The sequence below is a fragment of the Schistosoma mansoni genome, assembly GCF_000237925.1.
Source record: "Schistosoma mansoni, WGS project CABG00000000 data, chromosome 1 unplaced supercontig 0094, strain Puerto Rico, whole genome shotgun sequence".
Lineage (NCBI taxonomy): Eukaryota > Metazoa > Platyhelminthes > Trematoda > Strigeidida > Schistosomatidae > Schistosoma > Schistosoma mansoni.
The window spans coordinates 1,213,448-1,238,285 of NW_017385991.1; the positions used below are offsets into that span (position 1 = coordinate 1,213,448).

General features: G+C 33.1%; 1 protein-coding gene across 1 annotated transcript in view; it reads right to left on the reverse strand.

The window, feature by feature from the left end:
• The window catches only part of Smp_141010 (fer-1-related), a 121,099-nt gene that overhangs the window by 18,934 nt on the left and 77,327 nt on the right, over positions 1 to 24,838 (reverse strand). The window contains exons 21-26 of the mRNA XM_018791741.1: positions 23,643 to 23,975; positions 15,536 to 15,724; positions 11,535 to 11,616; positions 7,920 to 8,209; positions 6,890 to 7,009; positions 3,697 to 4,123 (exon numbers count right to left, since the gene is read on the reverse strand). Coding sequence (XP_018645156.1) covers positions 3,697 to 4,123; positions 6,890 to 7,009; positions 7,920 to 8,209; positions 11,535 to 11,616; positions 15,536 to 15,724; positions 23,643 to 23,975 — 1,441 coding nt within the window. The remainder of the gene's footprint in view (positions 1 to 3,696; positions 4,124 to 6,889; positions 7,010 to 7,919; positions 8,210 to 11,534; positions 11,617 to 15,535; positions 15,725 to 23,642; positions 23,976 to 24,838) is intronic.

The window sequence follows — 24,838 nt, forward strand, 5'->3', positions numbered from 1 at the left end:
AGCGTATCTATTACTCTAGCGTTCATCGTTATTGCTTCTTCATGAACCCGTGCTTATTACTGACTGAGTGACCTTAATATGAGCAAATATATTCTCTGCCAAACTACTGCTACTTGCAATCAAACACATCTTGATAGAATTTCGATAAATCAGATGCTGTAAAGGATGCCATTTTGTCTTGAATTAAATGTTTGTTCAAACGATACTATTTTGCATAAAAAAATCGTATATATATATATATATATATATGGAATTTCGAAATGACTTTAAAATACGACACTTTCACTTACAAATTTTTTCTTTTGTTTCGATTTTGATTTAACTGGTGATTGAAGCTCTACTTTAGGTTCAGCTAGACAAGGCTCTTGTGTTGAACAAGCAATATCAGTTAAGACTATTTTTTGGAGGAGAAAAATTGAGGGAAAAGAATTAAACGATTCATATGAACATCGTCAGTGTGAATAAATTTTTATAATTATCATTTTTTTGTTAACTCATCAAGAGATTTTTAGCTTAACAACTGTTTTCATTATTAAAAAAAATGATATTATCTGTAGAGATTACCACATAGTTCTGATGATCTTCGTCTTCTTATTACACTATCAAAATTAATCTGTAGACAATTATTTTAAATAAGGAAGCATTAACTAATTGTTTCGTCCTCCATAGTAGTATAGGTCTATATCCAAACACGTGGGATCGAAAACCAAAGAAATTTAGATCACTCAAGGAGCTTGTTACTTTCAGACAATCGGATTGAATTCCATTTGTCTAGATATCAAATTTTAGACGAGTTTCAATGTCACTGGTTCGTACATGTTTAACAATAGATATGGATAGATTTTGTTTATACGTCTAGTTACTGGATTATTGATAATTGAAAGCATGAGTCAATTGAAGCTAGACCATTATGAAAAACCTGGAAGCACTGGACGGCCGTTTTGTCCTACTATGGGACTCCTCGGCAGTGCACATCCACGATCCCGCACTCGCGAGATTCCAACCCAGGACATACCAGTCTCGAGCCAGAGACCTTAACCGATAGACCACTGAGCTGTCCGGCATCCAACGGTGTTAATGTCTAACTTCAACTGATCCACAAAGTTGAGCAACCATTCACCAATTGTCTTCAGTGAGTTCCTATCTCACGACAGACGCGGTTTGCACTCCACTGGTCACTGATTCTCACTAGAGCTCCTGGATGTACTTCCCGAAGTCACTAGTGAGTATATGATTATATTAATTATCAGAAGGAGTTTTGTGGAGATTTAGTATGTTTCATAGTTGATAATTTTCAAAATTCGCTTTAATTATGGGTATATTATGTCCTTATAGATTTAACATTTGAGTTAAATATCAGAAAATAAATAACGATACCTCAAAAGAGTTAGCCAAACACATTTTTTACTCATTGTATAGTAGAGATAGAGTAGTCGAAGTCCAAAATTATCTTTAAAAATAGCACTGGTGTTACAATTAAAATCCATTGAAAAATCAAGAATGCATTTGACAGAATAAATTCAACAAAGATGGAGTATGAACATTGAAGAAATAACAACACTTATGTCCAGTTTTCTGAGCTAAGTGGTCTAATCATGAAAGTACGCGACAATATGGTCATGACAAACTCTAAGCACAGGTAAACGATATAATCTTAACAAAAAAATAAACAAGCATTAGTTAGACAAACATTGGATTTGTGTTCCTGCTGCCATTTATTTTATTTACAAAGACAATACAAGCTTTAAGACTAAGCCATCCAATTCAAATAATGCAACAAGAAAATATTCTTGATGATCTACAAATCTGTAGTTAGTATTTATAAATAAAATATACTTGTAATATCCTAAGAATAAAATTTTTGTTTACTTCCTTTGTACTATTTGAAATTGGATTAATTTTAATTTGTTTATTTATTCTCTGAAGAAGTGGCCTAAACTGAGTCACGAAACTTCGGAAAATCTAGTTTTTCTATTCATTGGGATGTTACAAATATATTATTTTATTTGTAACAAACTACCCAGTACTCAATTTATTCAAACTTATCAATTCAAACCTTGGTAATGATACCTAGTTAGTAGTTGGTTCAGAAATCGACTTTTTATTCAGATAGTTGATAATGTAGATAATCATTATGATTAGTTGTAGCTAGAACATCACTATGCTACTTTCCAACACATAAATGCGCATCAATCTTCACGTGCTCATTCATGCATTTCGCGATCTATTCTTCTTCATATTACTAATTCGGTTACGTTTACAAATTTCATCTAAGCTTCATAAACAAATGTTGTGGTGTGGTCTACTTATATCCATATAAGTAGTATATGGTGTGGGTCAGACATAGAATGTATTTTGGCAGAAGACCGATGAGGAAAGAACTGAAATGAAACGCAAACGTCTGGAAAATGCATGAGCAATGGAATAAGAGAAGAAACAGTGAAGATTGAAACAATTGGTTGTTAATTTGCAAATTGACTGTTCATTGTTTGGTAATCAGAATTTATTGAGATAGTCTGTAATCTTTGCTTAAATACATTCGATTGTCCCCAACCAGTGTTTTGTTCACTACATTTGGTGTCGCTGCCAACCAGAAGGAGGAAGGGTGCTGTTCTGCGGACGCCGCTGCGGGTCTGGAGTGGAGGTGCTAGTTGGGGCAGTCTGGTGAGGAGAGGTGGCGTCGAGTGGAGTGTTCTGGCGGGGTGGCGTTGGCTGTAGCGGGTGCTGTCGACGGAGAGGAGCAGTGGGACGTGCGGCTGCTGGGCGGACATCGGATGTAGATGGCTCAGCAGGCCGGTGGAGTACGGGTGTTGAACGTCCCAGGTGTCGGGTGGATGCGGATGTTGGTGCCCCGGCAGGTCGACGGAGCTATGGAGGTCAGCGCGCCGCAGACTCGACATTCTGACGGAGAGTTTGGCACAGACTGCAGTGAAAGAAGATAGTGGCATGGCGAGCAGAACCACCGCATGAACGAATGCTTTAAAGGGGGGACGAGTGTGGTGTGGTCTACTTATATCCATATAAGTAGTATATGGTGTGGGTCAGACATAGAATGTATTTTGGCAGAAGACCGATGAGGAAAGAACTGAAATGAAACGCAAACGTCTGGAAAATGCATGAGCAATGGAATAAGAGAAGAAACAGTGAAGATTGAAACAATTGGTTGTTAATTTGCAAATTGACTGTTCATTGTTTGGTAATCAGAATTTATTGAGATAGTCTGTAATCTTTGCTTAAATACATTCGATTGTCCCCAACTAGTGTTTTGTTCACTACAATGTTTGTTTATATTTCTATTGGTAATTGTCATTTAGGGCTGCATGCGACTGATGATAAACCCTGAAATAGAATGATATACGTTGTTCTTATTGTTCTATTTAAAAATTCATCAGGAGATCTTGTTGCATAAAATCATTTATCTGTTGTGATTTTAGTTCGATTGAAAGGTATATGAATAGTTGTGTTACTGTTCAGCTATAACCCTAAATCGTAGTCACAGTGCAGGCAACATCTGATATTTACAGCACTTGCTCGGTAAGCTGACGTATTTGTAGCCGATTAGCGTGATACCAGTGAGAAACCATTTATATCTTGCTGCTAATGTCAGTCAAATCACTAACTTCCTTCAAATCACGACCCTTTTAAAAGTCACATATCCTATATGAAATGATCAAACATTGGAAGTACAGTCCTTACCTTGTATATCCATTAAAACATCTGTTTGTGATGTTCTCGCTGGTACTTTGAATGCTTGAAAATCTGTTAAAACATGTACACCAACCATTGGTTTCTGTCCAAATGCTCTGTGATCACGTACACATATATTCATCGGTGGCAAATAAATTTCTTCTTTTGGCAATAAAACATCTAAGAATAATAGTGGCGATGCAAAATTTGGATTTTTTTTCACACTTTTTATGATTGTTGATTCAACTACTTTACCACCAATTTCAAATTCCACTGACGGTGAATTAACACTAGCTAGTTTATATTTACGCATTGCTCGGACACCCCAACAAAGAATTTCGATGCCAGTACGTTGGAGTACCGGACGTATACCTTCGGGTACATTAAACAAAGTACCGCGACGTGTAGGTGGTGGTGGTGGAGATTTACCATCAAGCTGAAAAAAAATGTGTTATATTAAAAGGAATAAATAAATATGAATGTTTAGTCGAAATAAATACAACTTATCATTTTTCAAAAATTTCTCTTGAATTTGTTATTCAGTTTAAAAAATCATTTATTATGAGCACGTGATATGTTTAATACCTGATTGGTCGTGAACTTCGAACTCGTTTTTGTAATTCAAAGGTTACTAGCGCTTCACCCTAGATACTTTTAATTAATTGGCTGCGTGTGGTGAAGCAAACAAATAGCCAATGCTAAGGTTAGATCTAAAGTACTAACTAAAAATGGCAAATCAGTCGAAAGGACAATGAATCTTTACTGACATAGGTAGTCGAAACATATTAAATTTATACCCAGCCAACCCGTACCTAGACAGACAATGATGAGTAAAGTATAAACCGGGTTGGAAGAAATCCAGGGGTGGCCAAACCAAGATTTATTAATAATCCATGAAGTTATCAACCGCTGATTTGAGCCATATCGGTAAATGCAGATTAGTTAATTAGGGAAACTATGTGTTAGGTCGGCTTACAATAAACTCTATCAGAGCCTCCAGAGAGGCTCATAAAGAGCCCAACCAATCAGCGATTAGTTAGAAGCTATGCTACTAAAATAACGAGGTCCTGATTGGTTGTTAACATACTGCTACTATGGAATCTCAAGGTCTTTTAGTTACTATAAAACCCCTGTTTTTCTGTACATAAATGAACCTTGTAGTAAAGTGCTTCTCTGATACTCGTGTCTTCTCTCTGGTCTTTCAAGTCGCTGAGTAGTGCTAGCCTGGGGTTATCCGAATAGCTAGGATCCGAATAAAGCGTTCAACCTACGAGACATAACACTATGAATAACAATGACTGGAGATCTTTACTTAACTTATGAGATTAAATAGTTTTACACGCTTCCGTGGCTCGAATTCATTCAAACCATCTTCTGTATTACATCCTTTTACACCCGCTAGAATATACGTAGATACACACGACACAGTATTGCGAAAAGCCACCTTGACTTGAAGGAAATGATATTGACAATCAGAATTGATTTGTGAATGTGTTGAATATTTTTGCTCTGTTGTTCCGTTATACTAATTAGACTTTTGTCATTTAATTAGTATGCATTTTTGGTCTCCGAAGAACGGAATTACACTAAGTCGCGAAATGTCAGGATTTCAATTTTGTTACATATATTACGTATATATTACTTTATAATCATCATTAGTACAACTAGTGTTCAATTTATCGGAAATTATCATGTCAAACCGCGGTAGTGATACTTATAACTTGTCCAATTTTGTTTACAAATCATTGACACAACTGTTGTTCCGTCATCTTTTGTCAGCCATTTTGTTAATTTCATTTTGCTGTACTGGTATGGTATGAGAACGTAAACTAACGAATATATGCAGTAAGTGCGAGGTTGATTATTAATGATCGATCGACTAGCTCATGGTAAAATAAAATGATTTGTATAAATAAACTGAATTATAGGAGTTTAAATCTGTAAAACTCCTTTCCAAGTATGACTGCTAATAAAATGGTATATTCATGGAAAGCTTTAGGATAAGCTATCTAATCCCTATAAATCTCCAACCAGTTAAACAATAATCGTATGCTCATTAGTGATTATTCCTTGGAAGAGTTCCCAAGGTTTCATTGAGGAATTGTGATCGCAATAATTCATTCATATCGTTTTTGCGTGATTGCATCTTTATTGTATAACCATCAAGTAACTGGATTATATATAATTTATATTTATTATAAGCTTTCATTTGACATATTGGCTACTATCATACGATTTACCATTCTTAATTCATTTTCAATCTATTTGTCACAGTCTCCCATACTCCCAGCCACTTTTGGGTTGATCATGTATAATTATTATTTTATATTTCATGGTATGATGCTATCTGATCTACTTGTATATAGACTGAGTAAGAAGAAATATAGTATTCATACAGTGGAGGTTGACATTGTGTTTTGGAGTCAACAGGAAGGGCTAGGTGAGAAGCTACTGTATAGAAAACCGATAAGGAATCTAAGTCGACTCAAGGCTGCTGGTGCTGGTTGACGTGTCATTGGTCTAGGACAGAGACAAGGTCATAGAAGTCGATAATCTGGTTGGTGATTTTGTTACGTGATAATCGGTTGAGGCATAAGTCATAACAATTTGCAATTTAATAGAGCTAAAATGGTAGTCTTTGGAATCCAACTTAGTGCTCTAAAAGTGGTGCATTTTCCGTAAGATCTTATTATCCTTGATTCAGGACCTGGTTAGATCATAAGTGAATATTTTTTTTCAGTCCAAAAAACAGAACATAAAATGTATTGAGATATAGATGGATTACTGAGTAGTGATCAATATCACGTCTGTTCAATCCTTATAACTAGTTGTATTCTATCGATCAAGTCCCAGTGTGGCCACCAGTCTAAGTAACTAAATAAAATTTGCATTATTTATTTGATTGTAGTTGTTTGGAGGTGGAGAACAAGAAACTCTGGACCTAAGTTTTATACTTGTTGGAACTCATCGGTAACTCTTATCTTCAGTTTTGATGGAATCGATGTTCCCCGTCGGGTTTGAAACCGCCACATCGAACTTTACAGTTCGATATGTTTCCACAGAGCTATATGTGCAGCACCTGACCTTCTTTAGGACTGTTGACAGCTCTTGACAGATATCACAGTGTAAAAAACTATGGTAAAATATCGATATAAAAATCTTGTTATTTCTATTCATTGTTGTAGACCATCATTCAACATACCAGAATCAACTCAAAAGCAGCCAATATTTCACCACCTTTTTTGCGATTTTTCTCAATTGTATACCATTGAAGTACATTAGCCCATGTGGTTTCTGTGTCTAGACGAACAGCAGGAGTGATCTAGAAAACGTTTTTGAAAAAAAGCAACATATACCTAAATTTTAAAAAGTCATCAAGTAAATACATAAATACGATTTTTGTCATCCAAAAAAATTTGTTAGTAATATTTAAAAGTAAATAAGATAATTCTTTTAATCTACACCCCTACAAAATTCATTAGCCAAGCTTTACTTGAATCTAGAGAAAACATTTTTAATTTTAAGTCATAGAATAGTTCTTTTGGTATTTCGATAGAGAGATCTAATTATCTAGTGCTTATGATCAAATGTCATGGCATTATGTTCAATTACATGACAAATTTTGAACTAAACATTTCTGACGAGTCAAAAACATAGATGAAATACTTGTTCAGTGTTCTTTGGTTCTCAATAAGTTTCCGGTTTAAGACATGTGAACGAAACTATCTTACAATATGACCAACCAACACAAAACGCCTCACTAAACATTTATGATGAATCGTTTGCATGTAATTGTAGTCAAACCATTTATCTTAAAATAAAAATGACTAGGGGAATCATCTGTTCCAACCGTATAGTCACAGTTACTTTGGAGGTCATGTAAGACAACAGGCTGTACTCTGAAAGCTATTTAAATGAGATATTTTTTGAAACACTTTGACTTGACTTAAAAAGATACTGAACGATTTCCCCATGTATTCTAAGTAATCAGGTGATGTTAATAGGGCTTTCATTTACTTGGATTGATGTGAGGTTATCAGTAAAAATGAAATCGGAATGAATCTTATGCACAGATACTCAGCATAATTATGTATTTATGATGTTTTCGCGATCCATAATAGATTCTCAATTCATTATTAATAACAGTACAAAAAATACCGTGGTTAATCAATAAGTTAAAAAGTAAAGAGTAAAAGATAATTATACCTATTAACTAACATATGTAACCCTACCTGTAATCTGCCTAAGAAATGATCTGAACTTAATTGATCATAGTCAAATAGCTCAATCATAACTGGTGGTGGATCTGAAAGTATTGTTTTTGGATCACCACACATTTCAATATGTTCAAATATTAATGTTTCATCCCATATTGGGCACAACGTTTGTTGGATAATTTGTGTTTCTTGGCTATGCCCTTGAAATGAACATCGCACAAAGGGATCAGATAGGCCAGATTGATCAGCTGCTAAAACACTGCGTGCTTGGAAGATGTATGCTCGTAAATGCCAGATATGAGAAGCTGCAAGGTGAATGAGCAGATAGTAGTCGAAAAATAGAAGTTATAAACGTGGAAGGTAGTTGGGTTATTAAAAAAATGGTAGATTAAAGAATGTTTAGATTGAAAAAACAGTGTGATCCAGAACAAGTTAGTCAAGATTCGTCAGCTAGATATATCTAAATCTTAATGTCGATCTTCACATTGAAGCTTGAACCCATTATATTTCTACTTAGACAACAGTCGGTTATTTACTGAGGTCCTGAATCCATTGGGTAACTAGCTTATATGATAGGTATGATATGATTAGTAATAGTTTGTAATTTTTGATCGTTGACACTGCACTTGTAACAGGAACTGATCAATCCCAGGTTTGAATATCATCAGTCAAAAGTAATAAACCTCTGTCATTATCTCGATAGAATTGCAAAAGATTTCTTTGTACTGTTTTACACCTGTTTATTAATGTACACTAACCTTTTTCATCTCAAATTAAAAAAAAGACTATTCTTTTGAGTGAATACCAGATATTTATACTACGTTGATGTTCCCTAACATTCAGCAGTTTTTCTAAAAGTATCCAAGTAACTTAATGCCATCCTTATCAGGTGATTTAGACCTTTTTGAAGTTAATATTACTGACAAAATATTTGAAATGTGCATTACTATGTTAACTGATTTCTGTTAAAAATGGTAAACCTTTACTACTTACTTCTGAAGCGCATGAATATCCTTGGAACAGTGAGATTCTCTTTCTATAAATATTTTAAAAAATATAATGCTCAAACTGGTGAATGAAAATACGTAGTAGGATTTACAATATATATATATATATATCAGACATCACTTTGTGAGCTGAAAAGTTTGCTTTGTAAGTCTAGAAAATATAATAAAATTGACGATTATAATGTGGTATTGACTTATACCCATAGGCTTATGCACACAGTGTTGAATACATCCATGAAAACTGCGGTTAATGTTGTTGAAGTGAATGATAGTGAAATTGTCGGGTGTCGTTTTTGGCGATTTAAATCTACTGAAAACAGTTGGTGATCAAGTATTTCAGCCACTACTATTCAGTTGAAAGAATTTTTCGTTAATAATAAACGATTTAAGATAATTCTCTGTTTGTTATTCAACTAAAATGATACTATTTTCCCTTGTGTTATATTCAGAAGACCATTATACAATGAAATTGTATTCAACCTTCAATATTTTAATTGTAAAAGCGAATTATTATGAAATAATCTCGCGAGGCGGGATCGTGAATGAGCACTGCTGAGGAGTCCCATAATAAGATGAAACGGTCGTCCAGTGGTTCAAGGTTTTCCATGGTGGTCTAGCTTCAAGTGATTCATGATCTCAACTATTAAAATTTTTTTAAATGTCAAATAAATACATAATCAAAATTGAAAGCTTTTTTAATTAGCTATTCAAATCAATGATAATAAATGCTAGTGTTTAGACTAAACAAAAATAGGTTAAAAGGTTCATTTTAAAAAGAGTAACATTTAAACTCAAAGTAACACGGATGATAACAAGTTAATGAGATGAAGGTATAATGAAAATCTCACCAAATTTCAGGATTATATATAAAACAACAACAACAAGGATATACTTTACTTTTAATATGATATATTGATGTATATATCAATAAATATAACTAGTGTTAATAATAGTATGAAAGGAAGGTATGCTGGCTCAGAATTTACTTAATGGACATCTAGAAATCGGTTAACTTTCAAGTTAGTTTCTATCATTTTCCTGTTATTATTTGAAAGACATTAAAACTAAAAAAAACATTAAATTAATGGTTAGAAATGGTTTTAAACTCCTTGAGTTTTAAACATTTCGACCGATACGATGAATTTAGATAAACTGTTAGGTAGATTGTAGTACATCTGGTAAAATTTTATAATTGGTGTTACTAGCTAGACAAACAATACTGATCAAATTAGATAATTGTTGATCTACACCATTATTTAATAAAAGTTGCTCAACTTTGTGGATCAGTTGAAGTTAGACATTAACACCGTTGGATGCCGGACAGCTCAGTGGTCTATCGGTTAAGGTCTCTGGCGCGAGACTGATAGGTCCTGGGTTGGAATCTCGCGAGTGCGGGATCGTAGATGTGCACTGCCGAGGAGTCCCATAGTAGTACGAAACGGCCGTCCAGTGCTTCCAGGTTTTCGATGGTGGTCTAGCTTCAATTGACTCACGCTTTCAACTATGAAGTTGAAATCTCAAATTGTTCGATTCCAAACAACTATTTTAAATGTGTCTTGCTCACTACGTGAAGTGAAGGTTGTATTTTTGATCATGTATGCAGCATTGAGTGTTCATCGCTGTGAATTACGAATAAAAGACGACACAACTGCTCACTTCATTCTTAGATCTCATGAATTTGCAACTGAAATTATTCGAGGACGAAAATTATCTTCGAATTTTAGACTCATTCAAAGACTATGGGGCTTTATTTTTATATAAACCAACAAAATAATACACATACTTCGAATAAACATATTATCATATATCACAATAATTAAGTACAATAATTCTGAAACTAATCTAATTTCCCAGAGATTTTGTAGGATACTACATCTCTTCACTACACAGAGAGAGGAGTAGAAAGCAGAACGGTATCATACAAAAAAGAAGACTACTGAAATGAATCAACTATGAATAAGCTTTAAATATTAGGCAGTTATGTAATTTTATTTGTGACCAAAATGAAATCAACACAAACTTCTTCATAAAAGTATTGGTAGATTAAATGATGGGGATCATGCAACATATTCTTAATGAGAAGAAGCAGAGTATAGACTGTACAAGCAATATGATATGTAGGTAGCATATTATTAAGATAATCAAATTTGATATATGACTCCAAAGACATGTGACACATGCATAACATAAACCAACAAGTCCGATGACCGTAATGTGATATTATTCGATTGAATGAAGAAACATCCCAGATTCAATCAATGCATAACGAATTGTTAATTAGGATCGTTTTCAAAATACAGCGTGCATTTATAATTACATATTGAGCTCGCTTGCTGAACAAGTCTTAAAGAAAACAATCACGCATTTGTGTAACCCAAAGCGTATATACATGTAAGTAGATGCGCATAAGTTAGTGGTTGATTCATGCACCTCAATCCGATTTGTTAGCACAACAGCTTGAGATATTTTTATATAATTTGGCTTTGGTATTTTCTTTTTCTTTACAATTAACTAACCTTCTTACATTTGGAGATGTGTAAAAACTTTATAATTAAAAATTAATTAATTACGTTAGACAAAGAGATAGATATATATATGTAAATTTTTACCATATAATAGGCACTAGAAATAATCATTCTTACGACTGAATGACTAAACCGGGAGGTCAATAAGCGATATTTGGTCAGTAGTTTCTCTTTTTCATCCTACCAACTTAGATTAATTCAAATAAATTTGATCAAAAAGTAATAACTATCATGAGAATTAGATATGTAGAGTTATCTGTGCTCTACTCCTTTATTTCGATTTCATAATTTATTGAACATACTTATTTTTCAATCCTCGAGGATACTGTCTTAAACCAACATGTTCCGATAATCATGTATTCATCTTGAATAAGTGTATGTATATCCAAAATCAGTTAAACTCGTTGACATTACAACTTAGTTTACCATTCAAGGAACAGATTTATTGCATAAATCCTAATCACTATATTACAGAAAAATACTAGTCACCTTTTTATCTAACATGTACAGGGATGTTAAAATAACACAAAGTCAAAGCTCAATGGTCCTGTGTTTGAATTTCGTGTAGAAATCATAGATGTACGCAGCTGTAAGTCCACAAATAGAACAAAACAGCTGATAACTGCTTTCCCGGCATCAGTTTTGTAGTGAAAAGTAAGGTCAGAACCGTCAAAAGTCTCTACCAATACACCGACTTCATGCCTAAGAAAATTCTCGTATATATGTATATATATATATATATATATATATATATATATATATATATATATATATATTGACTGGTGAACACATACTTCAGTGAAAATAAAGTTGTATGAAGTAAAATAAGCCAAGGATTTCAAATGATAGATAAAACTTTATTCAAGCTGAGCATAGAAAACCATCAATAAATCAACTTTGTAGATGCTGTTCAAACTGACTGGTGTCTTTAGGAGAACTAGACGAATCAAATAATCCCCCACAGTCCTGTAGTAAACAAAACACAAGAGTCAGTAGGCTGTAGTGGTGAACAAGTGGATTCACCGTACTAAGATTACTGAACATGTGTAGTTATTTGAATCAGTTTATCTTTTTTGTAAATACCAATGATGAAATGTAAGTACTTTGATAGAGCATTAAAAAACAACCCCAACTTTCTATGCAGTTTTTATCCTCAACATCTACATGATTGGGTTAATCAAAAAATGAATATTTTGAAACAGGGGAGGTATAAGTTATTTTTAAGCTGAACAAAAATAACATATTACTTTAGTCAGGTTGAAATCTTAAATATATAATCGGACCCTAGCATAGTGGCCTAAAGGTTAAGCTCAAGTCAAGACATCTGAAGGCCATATGGTGGATCCCTGACAATGTTTTAGGTGCAAACTGCTGAGGAAAATTCTTCTCGGTTTTCAATGGTATCCTCACCGATGTTGATATGAAAATCATAACAATACAAATTATAAGGTAGGATAAGTGGTTTGAAAAGGTGTGCATATCACTGACTTCAAAATTTATCGAATACTTACAGTCGGAAGATATTGAACTAAATTGGTCCGACAGCGAGATGATCGTGCTTATTTATTTTACATGAATGCTCACAATGTAAACGTTTTCATTTAATTTTGAGTATTTGAATTCACTTGACAAGAAGCTCCAAACTTAGATTTCATGCTAAACTAAATCCATTCTTTCAGAATTCCAGCTACTTTTGATGGCATGTTCTAAGTACCACACAACCTAAATAAAGTACCCTATGCAGAATGATTTAAACTATGTAACAGAACAAAATAGTAAACCTCAATGTTGAATCCGTTAGCGTGACTTGATCTAAAGAATCCCATTGGTACCAAAAGGACTAGACAAATACTACTACTACTACTACTACTAATACTAATACCATAACGGTGATTAGTCAGGGTAAACAGTTTTGTATAAATACAGTAGGGTGTTAGTTATTATTAAACATTAACTTTTGATTTAAATTTAACTCATAAACTAAACAGCATAAATAATGCACACTGAACATGATAAAGGCAAGCAACAGCAATGACGTAAATTTTTTGAGGGAAAAAACAATTAACAACGTCAAGGTGCATAGAAGCACTACGTTAAAACAATTGTTTTTTTTCATGAGAAACACACACCAATAATTATACATGCAAACATTCACATTGACAACCCCTTTCAAATTAATATATATATATAATAAAACACTTTGGCTCAACAACAAGTGTGCATACTTTTTTCAACTTCAAACTACTTTCCTATGATACAAGAGAGAGAGAGAGTAGAGGAAAAAAATAAAAGAAACGAAGAGAAATACATGAGATTAAAATCTTGGAGTATGGAAAGAAAACTAACTACTGATAAGCGAACTAATCTGTTCAGAAGATACGCGAACATCGTTTTATGAATCAAAAGATATATCAAATCTTTATTTGTGGGATTTCCCTTATCTTATCTTCGTTTCCGTTCAAAGCCTACATCGAACTCTTTAGAAGTTGGGCTATTCAAATGCGTTATTATTCCATGTTTATCGTCTTCATATCATCTCTGTGCTACCCCCCTCATAATCGTTTTTCATCTCCTGCATAAAACAAAATCTCAGTTCGGTAAGTCTGAAGAATCGTGAGGGGAAATCAGTGTAGTCTTCAACTAGCGACTGAGGTACCTAAGTTACACAAGGACACCATAAACACAGACGCTTTATCCGAATTGAAAACACATTTAGATAGTAAACCCGTTATCGGAAAGCATAAGCGATTGGACACTTTTGATGTCCTTAATAACACAGAATTTTGACAGCTGTCTTTATATTGGTCAATCGATGTATCAAACAGACTCAATGATATAGACGTTTAGGGTAACAATTTATCGAGTATGAAGACGTATATTCTTGAAAAAGAGATGAACTGACCATACCCTTTGAAGAAGCTTGACGAATTACTGTCTTTTAATCAATAATTGATTTTTTTCTGATAATCAAAATAAGCCCGACTAAATTTTTTGGTGTATACGCTGATAAACTGTGTTGTCTTCTACAATATTCAGTAAGTTGGTCATTGAGCGTTAATCAATTTTTGAAATCGAATCCGTTGATGATTTTGGGTGGTCGACCTGATAAATAAACCTTGTCACTTTTGAGTCAACTGTCAGAACTGTTACGGAAGAAATGGATTCTCCGGGATTTTAGACTTTCGTCCATAAACTTCTTTACTTTTTCATTCCAACTGACAAACAATGAACATGACAATATTTGAGAGATATCCAAAACAGTTGAATTTTTTTGTGAAAATCAAAGACTTTTGCTTTTTAGTGTTAATAATAATTAGGGAAATATTTTGGAACTAGATTGAAACATACTACACGAACATATTATTAGTGAATGTGTTGGTACTGAATGCAGTCAACTTGAGTTTTAAATTCAAAAATAATAATACACGGATAGGAAACAAATACATTCCATTCTCCATCTAGCACAATATGTCTCACTAAGCCATAAGATCTGGTAGAAAACAGTGACTGCCATGTGATTGTGAATGATTATTGTAACTTGACAAAATTTAAATCATTATATGTAGAGATTTTAATCAACTTAAAGCAACACTTAGAAAGTTTTAATAATAATATATGCTTATTCGTTTAACACCACAATAAAATATCCAGTAAGATTATTCAGGCTAAGCAGCAAAAAAAATTAAAATATGAAACAGAAACGGATCTACATCAACCAGCAACCTTCAATGTTGATTTCTAATTTAGTAACTGAATATTAAATTGACATACACTAGATCACATGTATAACCAATAGCATTATGAGTATAGTTGATATTTTTTATGACAGAACAAAGGATCATGTGATCTCAGGAGACCGGAACTCATTTAAAACATAATAAAAGCCTCTAACACTGGTGTCTAATGTTAGACTGATGTGCTATCATAAAGCTGTAAATGTAATCGAGGTGTTCAAATGTGTTTATTGAGGCACTACATGACCAAAACATGTGGTTAACATTCAAGTTTTCTGTTTATCTTTTAAAATGGCTTACAATTTAAATTCTAGTAACTTAATCATAAATAGACGTTCGCAGTACCTTTTTTAAGTAATACTTACCACTTGTTTTGAACTGCTTCGTATTTGTAAAACACATGAACTAGTTTCTGAACTTAGTTCTTTTGGTGCTAAAGCACGATGCCAGCGTCTGCGTCGAACCATATCAACTTTACGTTCTTTTGTATGAAATTTTGAATCGAAATTGAATGCATATTCCCATGCTTCTGCTGGTTCTGTACTTAAACTTTGCTACGAAAAAAATTATTAAAAACAAAAAAAGAATAAAGAAAAAAAACATATTGTGGCGATAGCTTTACAATAATAAGGTTTTAATGTTGTTAGTCAGTTTTAAAGAGTAAGAATTAATTATTTGTCTAATTTTTTTAAAATTATTAATAAAATGACAAATATATTTAAACATACAAATTTTTGGGATTGTTAACGTTTGAACACAATAAACTGACCACTAATTATGAGATGGGAACCGATATCATACACTCTTGTGAGAAGTTACCACTGACTTGCTTTGAGTTGTGAATTCAAGAATTCTTGTGAGGATTTATAACTAATAGAGTACAAATAGTGTCCAGTGTGAGAAATAGATAGATATAGTTACGCAGTGTCGCAAATTGGCTGAAGTTAGGCTTACATATCAGCAATATAGAGGTCACTTATTCGCACGCCAGATCAATAGTCCTGGGTTCGATTCCCGGTGAGGGGTATTTGGTTCACTTTATTGAGGAGTTCCACACTAAAGAGAAGCGGTCTTCTAGTGCTTTCAGGAATCCAATGGTTGTTGGAATGTAATAGGTTGGTTATTTCACTAACATCACAAACGTGCGCGTATTTAGTCACAAGTTAGGAAATAAATTCATTAGAAATAGTAAGTTTATTGTCGTTGTAGTTCACATTTTCCATTTTATTAACGGGTTAATAGCAGCATTAAATAGTCAGAGGCTCAGAATGTTTTTGAACCTAGATAAATTGGTGATTAACATTCACCAGTAAACAATTTTTTAGAAATGATGTTCTACTCGAGATCAGAATTCGTATCTTGTTATATCATAGCCAGAAATGCTTTTGTTTAGTTCAAACATTTCATTCTTACAGTAGGGTTAATCCTGACCAAAACAATGCACTTTGAATTTCCGGTAGTACATCAACTGGCGGAAAAGTGTAGATATTTATCATTCCTGAGTGGTAACCAGATTGGAACCTATTTTCAAGGTAATTATACAACTGCCACCAAATACGGATAATCCTGAAAGTTTTAACACAATATTAATATACTTAGATTAATGACTCCAGTGTTATATGATCTATGGGAATCTATCATGAATAAATCTAACTTTTCTTTTTTAATTATCAGAAGGGGTTTTGTGGAGATTCAGTATTTTCATAGTTGAAAGCGTGAGTCAATTGAAGCTAGACCACCATGGAAAACCGGGAAGCACTGGACGGCCGTTTCGTCCTATTACGGGACTCCTCAGCAGTGCGCACCCACGATTCCTCAGGACCTACCAGTCTCGAGCCAGAGCCCTTAACAGATAGACTACTGAGATGGCCGGCATCCAACAGTGTTAATGTCTAACTTCAACTGATCCATGAAGTTGAGCAACCGTTTTTTTCTTTTTTAGTCTGTAACTCATTCACAATGCTGAAAGAACTTTGGTTTGAAAAGTTTCTTTTTTCACATCCTAATTTATTCACAATTGAAACTGTCTCTTGTCAAAACGTCTTCCAAGATTAAATGGAAATTCATATCAATTTTAAATCATCATTCAGTCAAGTGTATACAACAGACAAACTTCTATCCATTGTCTATGATTTTCATTTGACTTATTGAAAATGTTGTCTAGTCATTGGGATATTTTCTATGGAATTCGAATGTAAGATATTTGAGTTAGATAGAACAGTTACTGCAGACGACAGGTTTCATACTTTACATCATAAATCAGTAAGGTAGAGAGAATTTTTGTAAATACTAACCAATGAACAAATAGACATTGGTTTTTAGCCACTGACTAGTTAGTACAAATAGTTTATTTTATCGACATTTAGATATGCATTCTATTCACCATGATTACTAAAATCATTTACAAGTCATGTATAATTCATCTCATTATATTTTGGCACTTCTCATAACTCATACACAGAATTCATCGAAACATTGATGTACATAAATACATACATATGTAATAAAACTAAAGCATTATTTACACCGCTTAAAACGAATCAGTAACTTAAACAATGGTTAACATAACATTATTCTACGTCATTATATATTGTTAGGAGAATACAACCATTAGATATATATACAAAAGTAAGCAATGAATATATTACCATGTATGCGCATATATTTGTTCAAATAAATTCACCATGTTTAGTAAAGGAAAAGCGAATTTGGACGAGTGTTACAATCACATTTAATTGAACTGAATGGGCTAGTAAAAATATACATAACACTGACTTGACTTGATAAGATATATATGTATATATGGGTTAGGATAGATTATAAATACTGTACTGTATATGGATTCATACATAAAATGAAAATAGACTACTTTTAACATGAATTCGTATTCATTATTATTTTGTAAGCTACTTGGTTGAAAGATTCTAAATTAGGAAACTTACTAATAATGATAAACGAGATTGCTGAACAGAAAATGTAAATAAAAATACAAATTGTTGAGAGAGTGATCGATGGATGAGATTAAGTTGTAATGTGTATGGGTTAAACACGTTTTTGCGTTGTATATTAACAGTCTACTTGATAATATAAATAAGTAACTGAAATAGGTATAAGTAAATAATCAACATCATTAAAATGCATCTATAGTTTAAAAACAATTCATTGTATTGTTATTCCGATGGGAATAGAAATAATTTACTGCATAATCCAAAGATTCAGGACATTGGAAAACCTTGGTATTTGCCATTTATGGTGACACATAGTTGTATATTGTCTTATGCACAAATCCAGCCTATCATAATTGAGTTAAAATGAACATGATAGTTTTTCAGTGGCCTGAGATCTGAATCAAGTTAGATCATAAGAATGTTTTTTTAAAACATACATGTCTATCATCGTATATAATTATTGACATGATCCGCGTTAGTGAATAACAGCATTAAATAAGCCAAATACGATAATGAATTTTTGAATGCGTATATTTTGTACACTCATTGATTTGCATTATTACAGATGTATCGAGTTATTGTTAAATATGTATTAGTAGAATGACCAGAGGAAAAGAATAGTGACTAGGAGACGAGATAAATGGAGTCGTATTCCCTATCGGTCATGAAGCCTAGCGTGGTTTATGTCGTTTGAGGGATATGCGCTCGACCTAGTTTGTTACGAAACCGTACTAAGGTATGATAAAAATACAAATACATATTATCGACGACGATGAGTTAGACTGGCTTGTTTGCGAAGAACACAAGAGTGTATCCTTGTGAGACTAGCTCTAAAATCTTTGTTCTGACATATAATGCTACGGGAAAAGAATATTAATTACAGTAACCAAACAGTGTTAATCGGTAATAAATGATGCAGCATGCAGTTATACATGTGGATGAATAAATAACAAGAACGTAATCGTTACTAATCAGCTAGTAGAGTTAGAAGCATCCACAGATATAACAGGGGACATTATCGAAATAAAAAGTGTGTGGTATAGTAACATAAAAAATGACCTTGACTAAGCAAATGAGTGTAATAATAGTCCAAAAATGACGTGGAAAAAAGGAGACGAACTCACTTAAAGGCAGGAAAAGTTTACGTTATTGAATAATAAAAATAGTATCGTAAGTTTTGAACGTCATAACGTGAATGAAATGCTCATAAAATTATTATTCGATGGTTGAGTTATACAATTGTGTAAATGTCATGATTTAATGTCAACACGAACAACAATGATAATTCCACATTGGGTGATACAGATAAGATGGTTTCTAGTTTCATAACTATGATGTTGAGATAAGTTGCGATTGAATTTTGATAAACACAAAAATTAAAGGCTATGAGAAATCATCATTTTTTAAACATCAAATGTTTTCCAGCTACTAAGCTACTTATCGCAAAAGAAAATAACTAAAGCTCAGCTAAAAGACCGATTAGATATGGGTTACATGAAATTGTTTAAGAGTTGGTCAACAAGTAGACAATTAGAACTGAACTAAAGAATATCATCCGAAATTCTCTCATAGATAGAAAGAGTTTCCCTCTTTAAACTAATTATGATTAATTTTTCTAAAAAAATAAGGCTATCTACCTTGCAGATGCATTTTTCCTGTGCTTAGAATGTTTAATTGACTCAAATTAGTTGGTATTTTCACTACAGGTTAAACTCCATGTAAGTAATTCTGGACGATTTTATTAAGTCTTAGCTTATACTGGCTTTCTAGATCCAACCTTCTTTTACAGCTTGTGAACTGTTAGCTCTTGACTTCAGTTAATGATCAAGAACTGAAAAACAGTATCACTTAATATTCTATAGATCATTTACATCTGTATAGATGTTGGTGTATAGTTTCATCATCAAGAATCAATAATTGAGATACCTTGTTTACGTCAAATACCTATTATTTATTCTTGTTTGATGTTTAGAAGTAAAGTGGAGTTCTACCAAGTCTGTTGTAGAGATATCAACTCACTGAAGACAATTGGTGATCGGTCGCTCAAAATCGTGGATTGGTTGAAGTTAGACATTAACGCCATTGGATGCCGGACAGCTCAGTGGTCTATCGGTCAAGTGCTCTGGCGTGAGACTGGTAGGTCCTGGGTTGGAATCTCGCGAGTGCGGGATCGTAGATGTGCACTGCTGAGGAGTCCCGTAATAGGACGAAACGGCCGTCCAGTGTTTCCAGGTTTTCGATGCTGGTCTAGCTTCAATTGACTCATGATTTCAACAGTGAAAATATATTAAATTTATCAATAATAGCTACTTTCAACAGGTTTTACATCCTATGCTTCATAAGAGACAATGATGGATAGTAATCAGTGTTTTTTTTACTTAGAAATAATTATCTATAGTCTATTATTTTATAAAATGAATTTTCAACGCTCACTAACAACACATGACACAGTTACTAAAAGCATCTCTCAAGTTGAAATTAGATAGTAAAATATGTTGATCTTATAAAAATTTACCGCCTTAACAATGTGGCAATGTGACAATAATTTGTTGATTTTTTCAAATTTTTAAAAGAGTGAAAATAATGATGGGAATGACAAAACAAAAAGAAATCTGGTTAAAACCGTTATGACGAAGTATCCTAGAGTAAATATTACTAAAAAAAATACCAACAGTCCACAAACTTATACTGATGGATAAAAACTTGAGCCTAAATAGTTTAAAGTTTTCCAACCTGAATTCAATACATTCTCACCATATAACAAACATCGAGAAAATATAAAGAGCATAACGGAATAAACATTTAGAAGCATGTTTTACACCTGAAATATGTTAGAGATTAAATATACATATATTCTACTACACTGATATAAACATATAGAAAGGTATATACATGTATAAATAACGATTCACTCCTGTATGAGGTGTTACACAGTCAAGCATATGTATATCCCACATACACATACAGACACAAAACCTTACTTGGTCATGTGCTATCACTTGTCTTAGTACCTATATTCAAAAGATATGGTAAGCAAATAAAAATCATATTGACAATTCATGAAAAAACTTCACAGTGAAGATCGAATGCATATGTATTCATAATTCATAAGTAATTAGGTTCTTCTTAGAGAGATTTCTTTACTGTTAAGACAAAAATCAGAATCGATTCTGGTAGTATTTCATTAAAGAAGTTGACTGGAAAACCAATGGACCCATCGATTAAATATCTTTCACAGTAAGCTGAGACAATAACTATTCGAAAAGAAATAGTCAGATGAAAATCATGCTGTTCCATAAATTGTTTGACGGTAATAATCTGGGCCATTCATTGAATAATGATTAAATGAGTTAGAAAAATAAGATTGACGGTGAGACCTTAAAGAAGTGGATTAAATCCAGTATGAGGTCGTTGGTGCGCAGTTATTATGAGCTTCAGGTAGGGATAAAACTATTGTATTTGATTCTAACCAGTTATGTAGATAACGCACGACTTAAGTGTAGACTATCTTTAAATTAATGATCTTTATGATTTAAGGGTTTCATGAACGAACACTTTACGGATTGAGAGTAGTAATAAAAACGAGAGAACAATGGATGACTGTTCCGTTCTAGCAAGAGAATCGTCGACAGTGATCACCTACAAGACTGCCAGGGTTTAGACTTAAAACCTTCAAGTCTAAACTATTAAACGATTCGCTAGCGTCTAGCGGTGCAGATTTATAACCACAGAAAATCCGCTAATTACCTATTCCTTAGATTTCCAGGTACGGTTATCACACCATTAGTTCCATTTTTATCAGTAAATCTTATATACAAACTAATGCAGTAACGCATGATTCTTGATTAAAGAGTTGTATTTATGGAATTTCATTTTGATAGTCGAATATTAGTATATATATAATATAAGCATCAAAATGGGAAAACACAATGCTTATTAGTGAATTTTGAAACATAAAACTGAAAACTATTAGGTAAACGACACAATATCACAGACAGTAATAATACGTGATTGCATCATCATACAATATAATTCCGAATAAAATTAATTTGTAGTCATTTATTACCAATTTCATAACCTACATTCCCTTCCAATTACTTCATCTGACTAGATTTTACATAGATAAAAAGGAATTAAGCTTAACCACGTCTGATGTTGGCCTTCGAATTTTCACTTAAAATTTCAAGCTTAACTTCAGAAATAGTGTAAGCATTTAATCATTGTTTCTAATTCAGTTTATCAGTTGTAACTTAAGACTGTTTACGATATGGTCTTGAAATAAGAAGATGAATTCATTTCAGAGTATTGAAAATCTTACTTGTTATTGCTTAAAGCTTCCATAGGGAATTAAGGATCCAGGATCCTGAAGTATTTGAATACGTATGTATTATATATATATTCATAATAATTTGTCAAAAAGTTTGTTTCACTCTTTTACTTGTTGGTGTGATATAGTTTCAATCCTTACCCTCCTCACTAAATATATTTAAGTTATTTCTTTTACGAAGAGATTGTTAGGAGAACTAAAAAATTCCTTGGTAAAGTCTTCAGAAGCTAGAACAGTGCTTGTAACAGTTCGATCAATCTGCGTTCCCCAGAAACTTTGTCAGTTTCTAAGTTGGGCTATAACCTACATTTTTAAAACCAATTTTAGGATTCTTTTGAGAGGATTCTCAAATCTGAAGGTCATGTTGTCTTAAAAGGTCCCTGTTTTTTGCTCATGAACTTGGATGCGGAATTGCTCTCAAAATAAAGGCCTTCCATTTTTTATCCAAGATTCAACAGCAAAGGAAGAGTTTAAGAAATCAATGCTTAAGATTTCGACTCCAAGACATAACTAGGACAAAAAAGTTTCAACCTTTTCTTTTATCTCTAACCAGTTTTCTGTCGATATTACAATATCTATGACTTATCAAGTTGGTTCACTTAATACAGAATGGTCAATTAAATTGTAGCGATAAGTTTTTTCTTCAGAAATGAAGTAAAATTGGTACAAACTTTGAAAAAGTGATACGATCTATTGAGGTGAAAAGAATAGTAGAAATTAAAGTCTAGATATTATATAATGATCTCGTATGTTTAAAGGTCATTTATGCTTGATGTTTAAAATTGTTGATGAATATGTAAAAAATGGAGATCATCATAAAATTCTCAAGTCTATCGAATAGAATCATCATTATCATTACTATTATTCTTAATTAGATTGTTATACATATGCGAGTCAGATGTGGCTTTCGTTATAAAATATAATTAATATCAGGAATCATTGAATATCATACTCAAAGATTTCACACTATATACGTTGCATTGGGATTGGAAGTGTCCAAAATATTAGATAAAATAAAATTGGTTAATATTAGGAAAATAGGGTTTGTGGTCAGTGAACAGTCGATGATATATAGAAATGAATTATAAAGAAACATAATCTTTCGTTTCGAAATATGCTTATATTCTCTTTACGACATTTTAACATGAGTGGACAGAATGACGGTATTATGAAATAAAATATAATTAATGTACTTACTTCTTGTTTAACTGGTACACCAACATCACCAAGTATTCGTGAACGTATTAATCGTCGCCTACGAAACATATGATAAAGTTTTTCAGCTGCAACATAACCACCTGTAGATGCTTCCACGGTATATTCAAAACCGTCTTCATCGCATGGACGATTGTAATCAATTTTCCAATCATCAGCCCATGTCCAGCCACTTGGTAATTCAACTGTATTTGGTTCACCTTTTAGTTCCCCTTGTGCATCAGTATATGCAGGTTCAGCAACTTTCCATGGACTTGTTGGGGTACGAAATTCATTATAGAATAATTCTTCAACAAAACTTGTTTTTCCTGCATCCTTATTAAAAAAATAATAGATAAAATAACAGTTACTGTCAATGGGGAATGACTGATGCAAATTAAATTCCTACCTAACAGTTAACAAACAATACTGTTAGAGAAAAACGTCAATATTCTAATCACATGAAATATTCAATGTATAGAATGTGGTTTGGTTAAAAATTCTAATAATTTCGTTCTTTATAATTTTCTAATTGTCATTAGTTAAACAATTCATGAAATGCACTCATTCTACAGAATGAAACGACTTATGCTGACGGAAAATTAAACAAAGACAAATGTTTAATTATTTGTAGTCATTAGAATCAGATAAGTTTTATCAATGAAATGTTTGGTGTTATTAATATTAAGTTACTTGTTATCCGGTGATTGATAATATGTAAATGCTACTTAACGAATCAATTTTAATTAAAGAAATTATAAAAAAAACATTCAAATTCACTTAGTATTGTTTCGTTGAATATTCTCATTGATGTGTTAGGACTGCAACTGGTCAGTCTCTAATTGGCATATGTGCATACTGTGCGTATTGCCTCGATATAGCCTAAATTCACAAGCATGGTAAGCAAAGATGGATAGTGGCTAGCAGTGGAATCCAGTTTGACGCGCGTTTCGTCCTATTTGGGACTCGTCAGCTGGATGTACCTGCATCTCAGAGTTGATGTTCACTCTAGGACTCGAACCCAGTACCCTCGCTTGAAACGCCATCGCGTTATCCACTCGATCACTGAGTCCTGATAGCCACTTGCTTGTGCAATGGGGTGAAGTTTAAATTCTATTAGTAACGCGCGCTCCTGGATTCGGCTGCATGTCATTATTGATCTTTGCTTACCTTGCTTGTGAATTGAGGCTATATCGAGG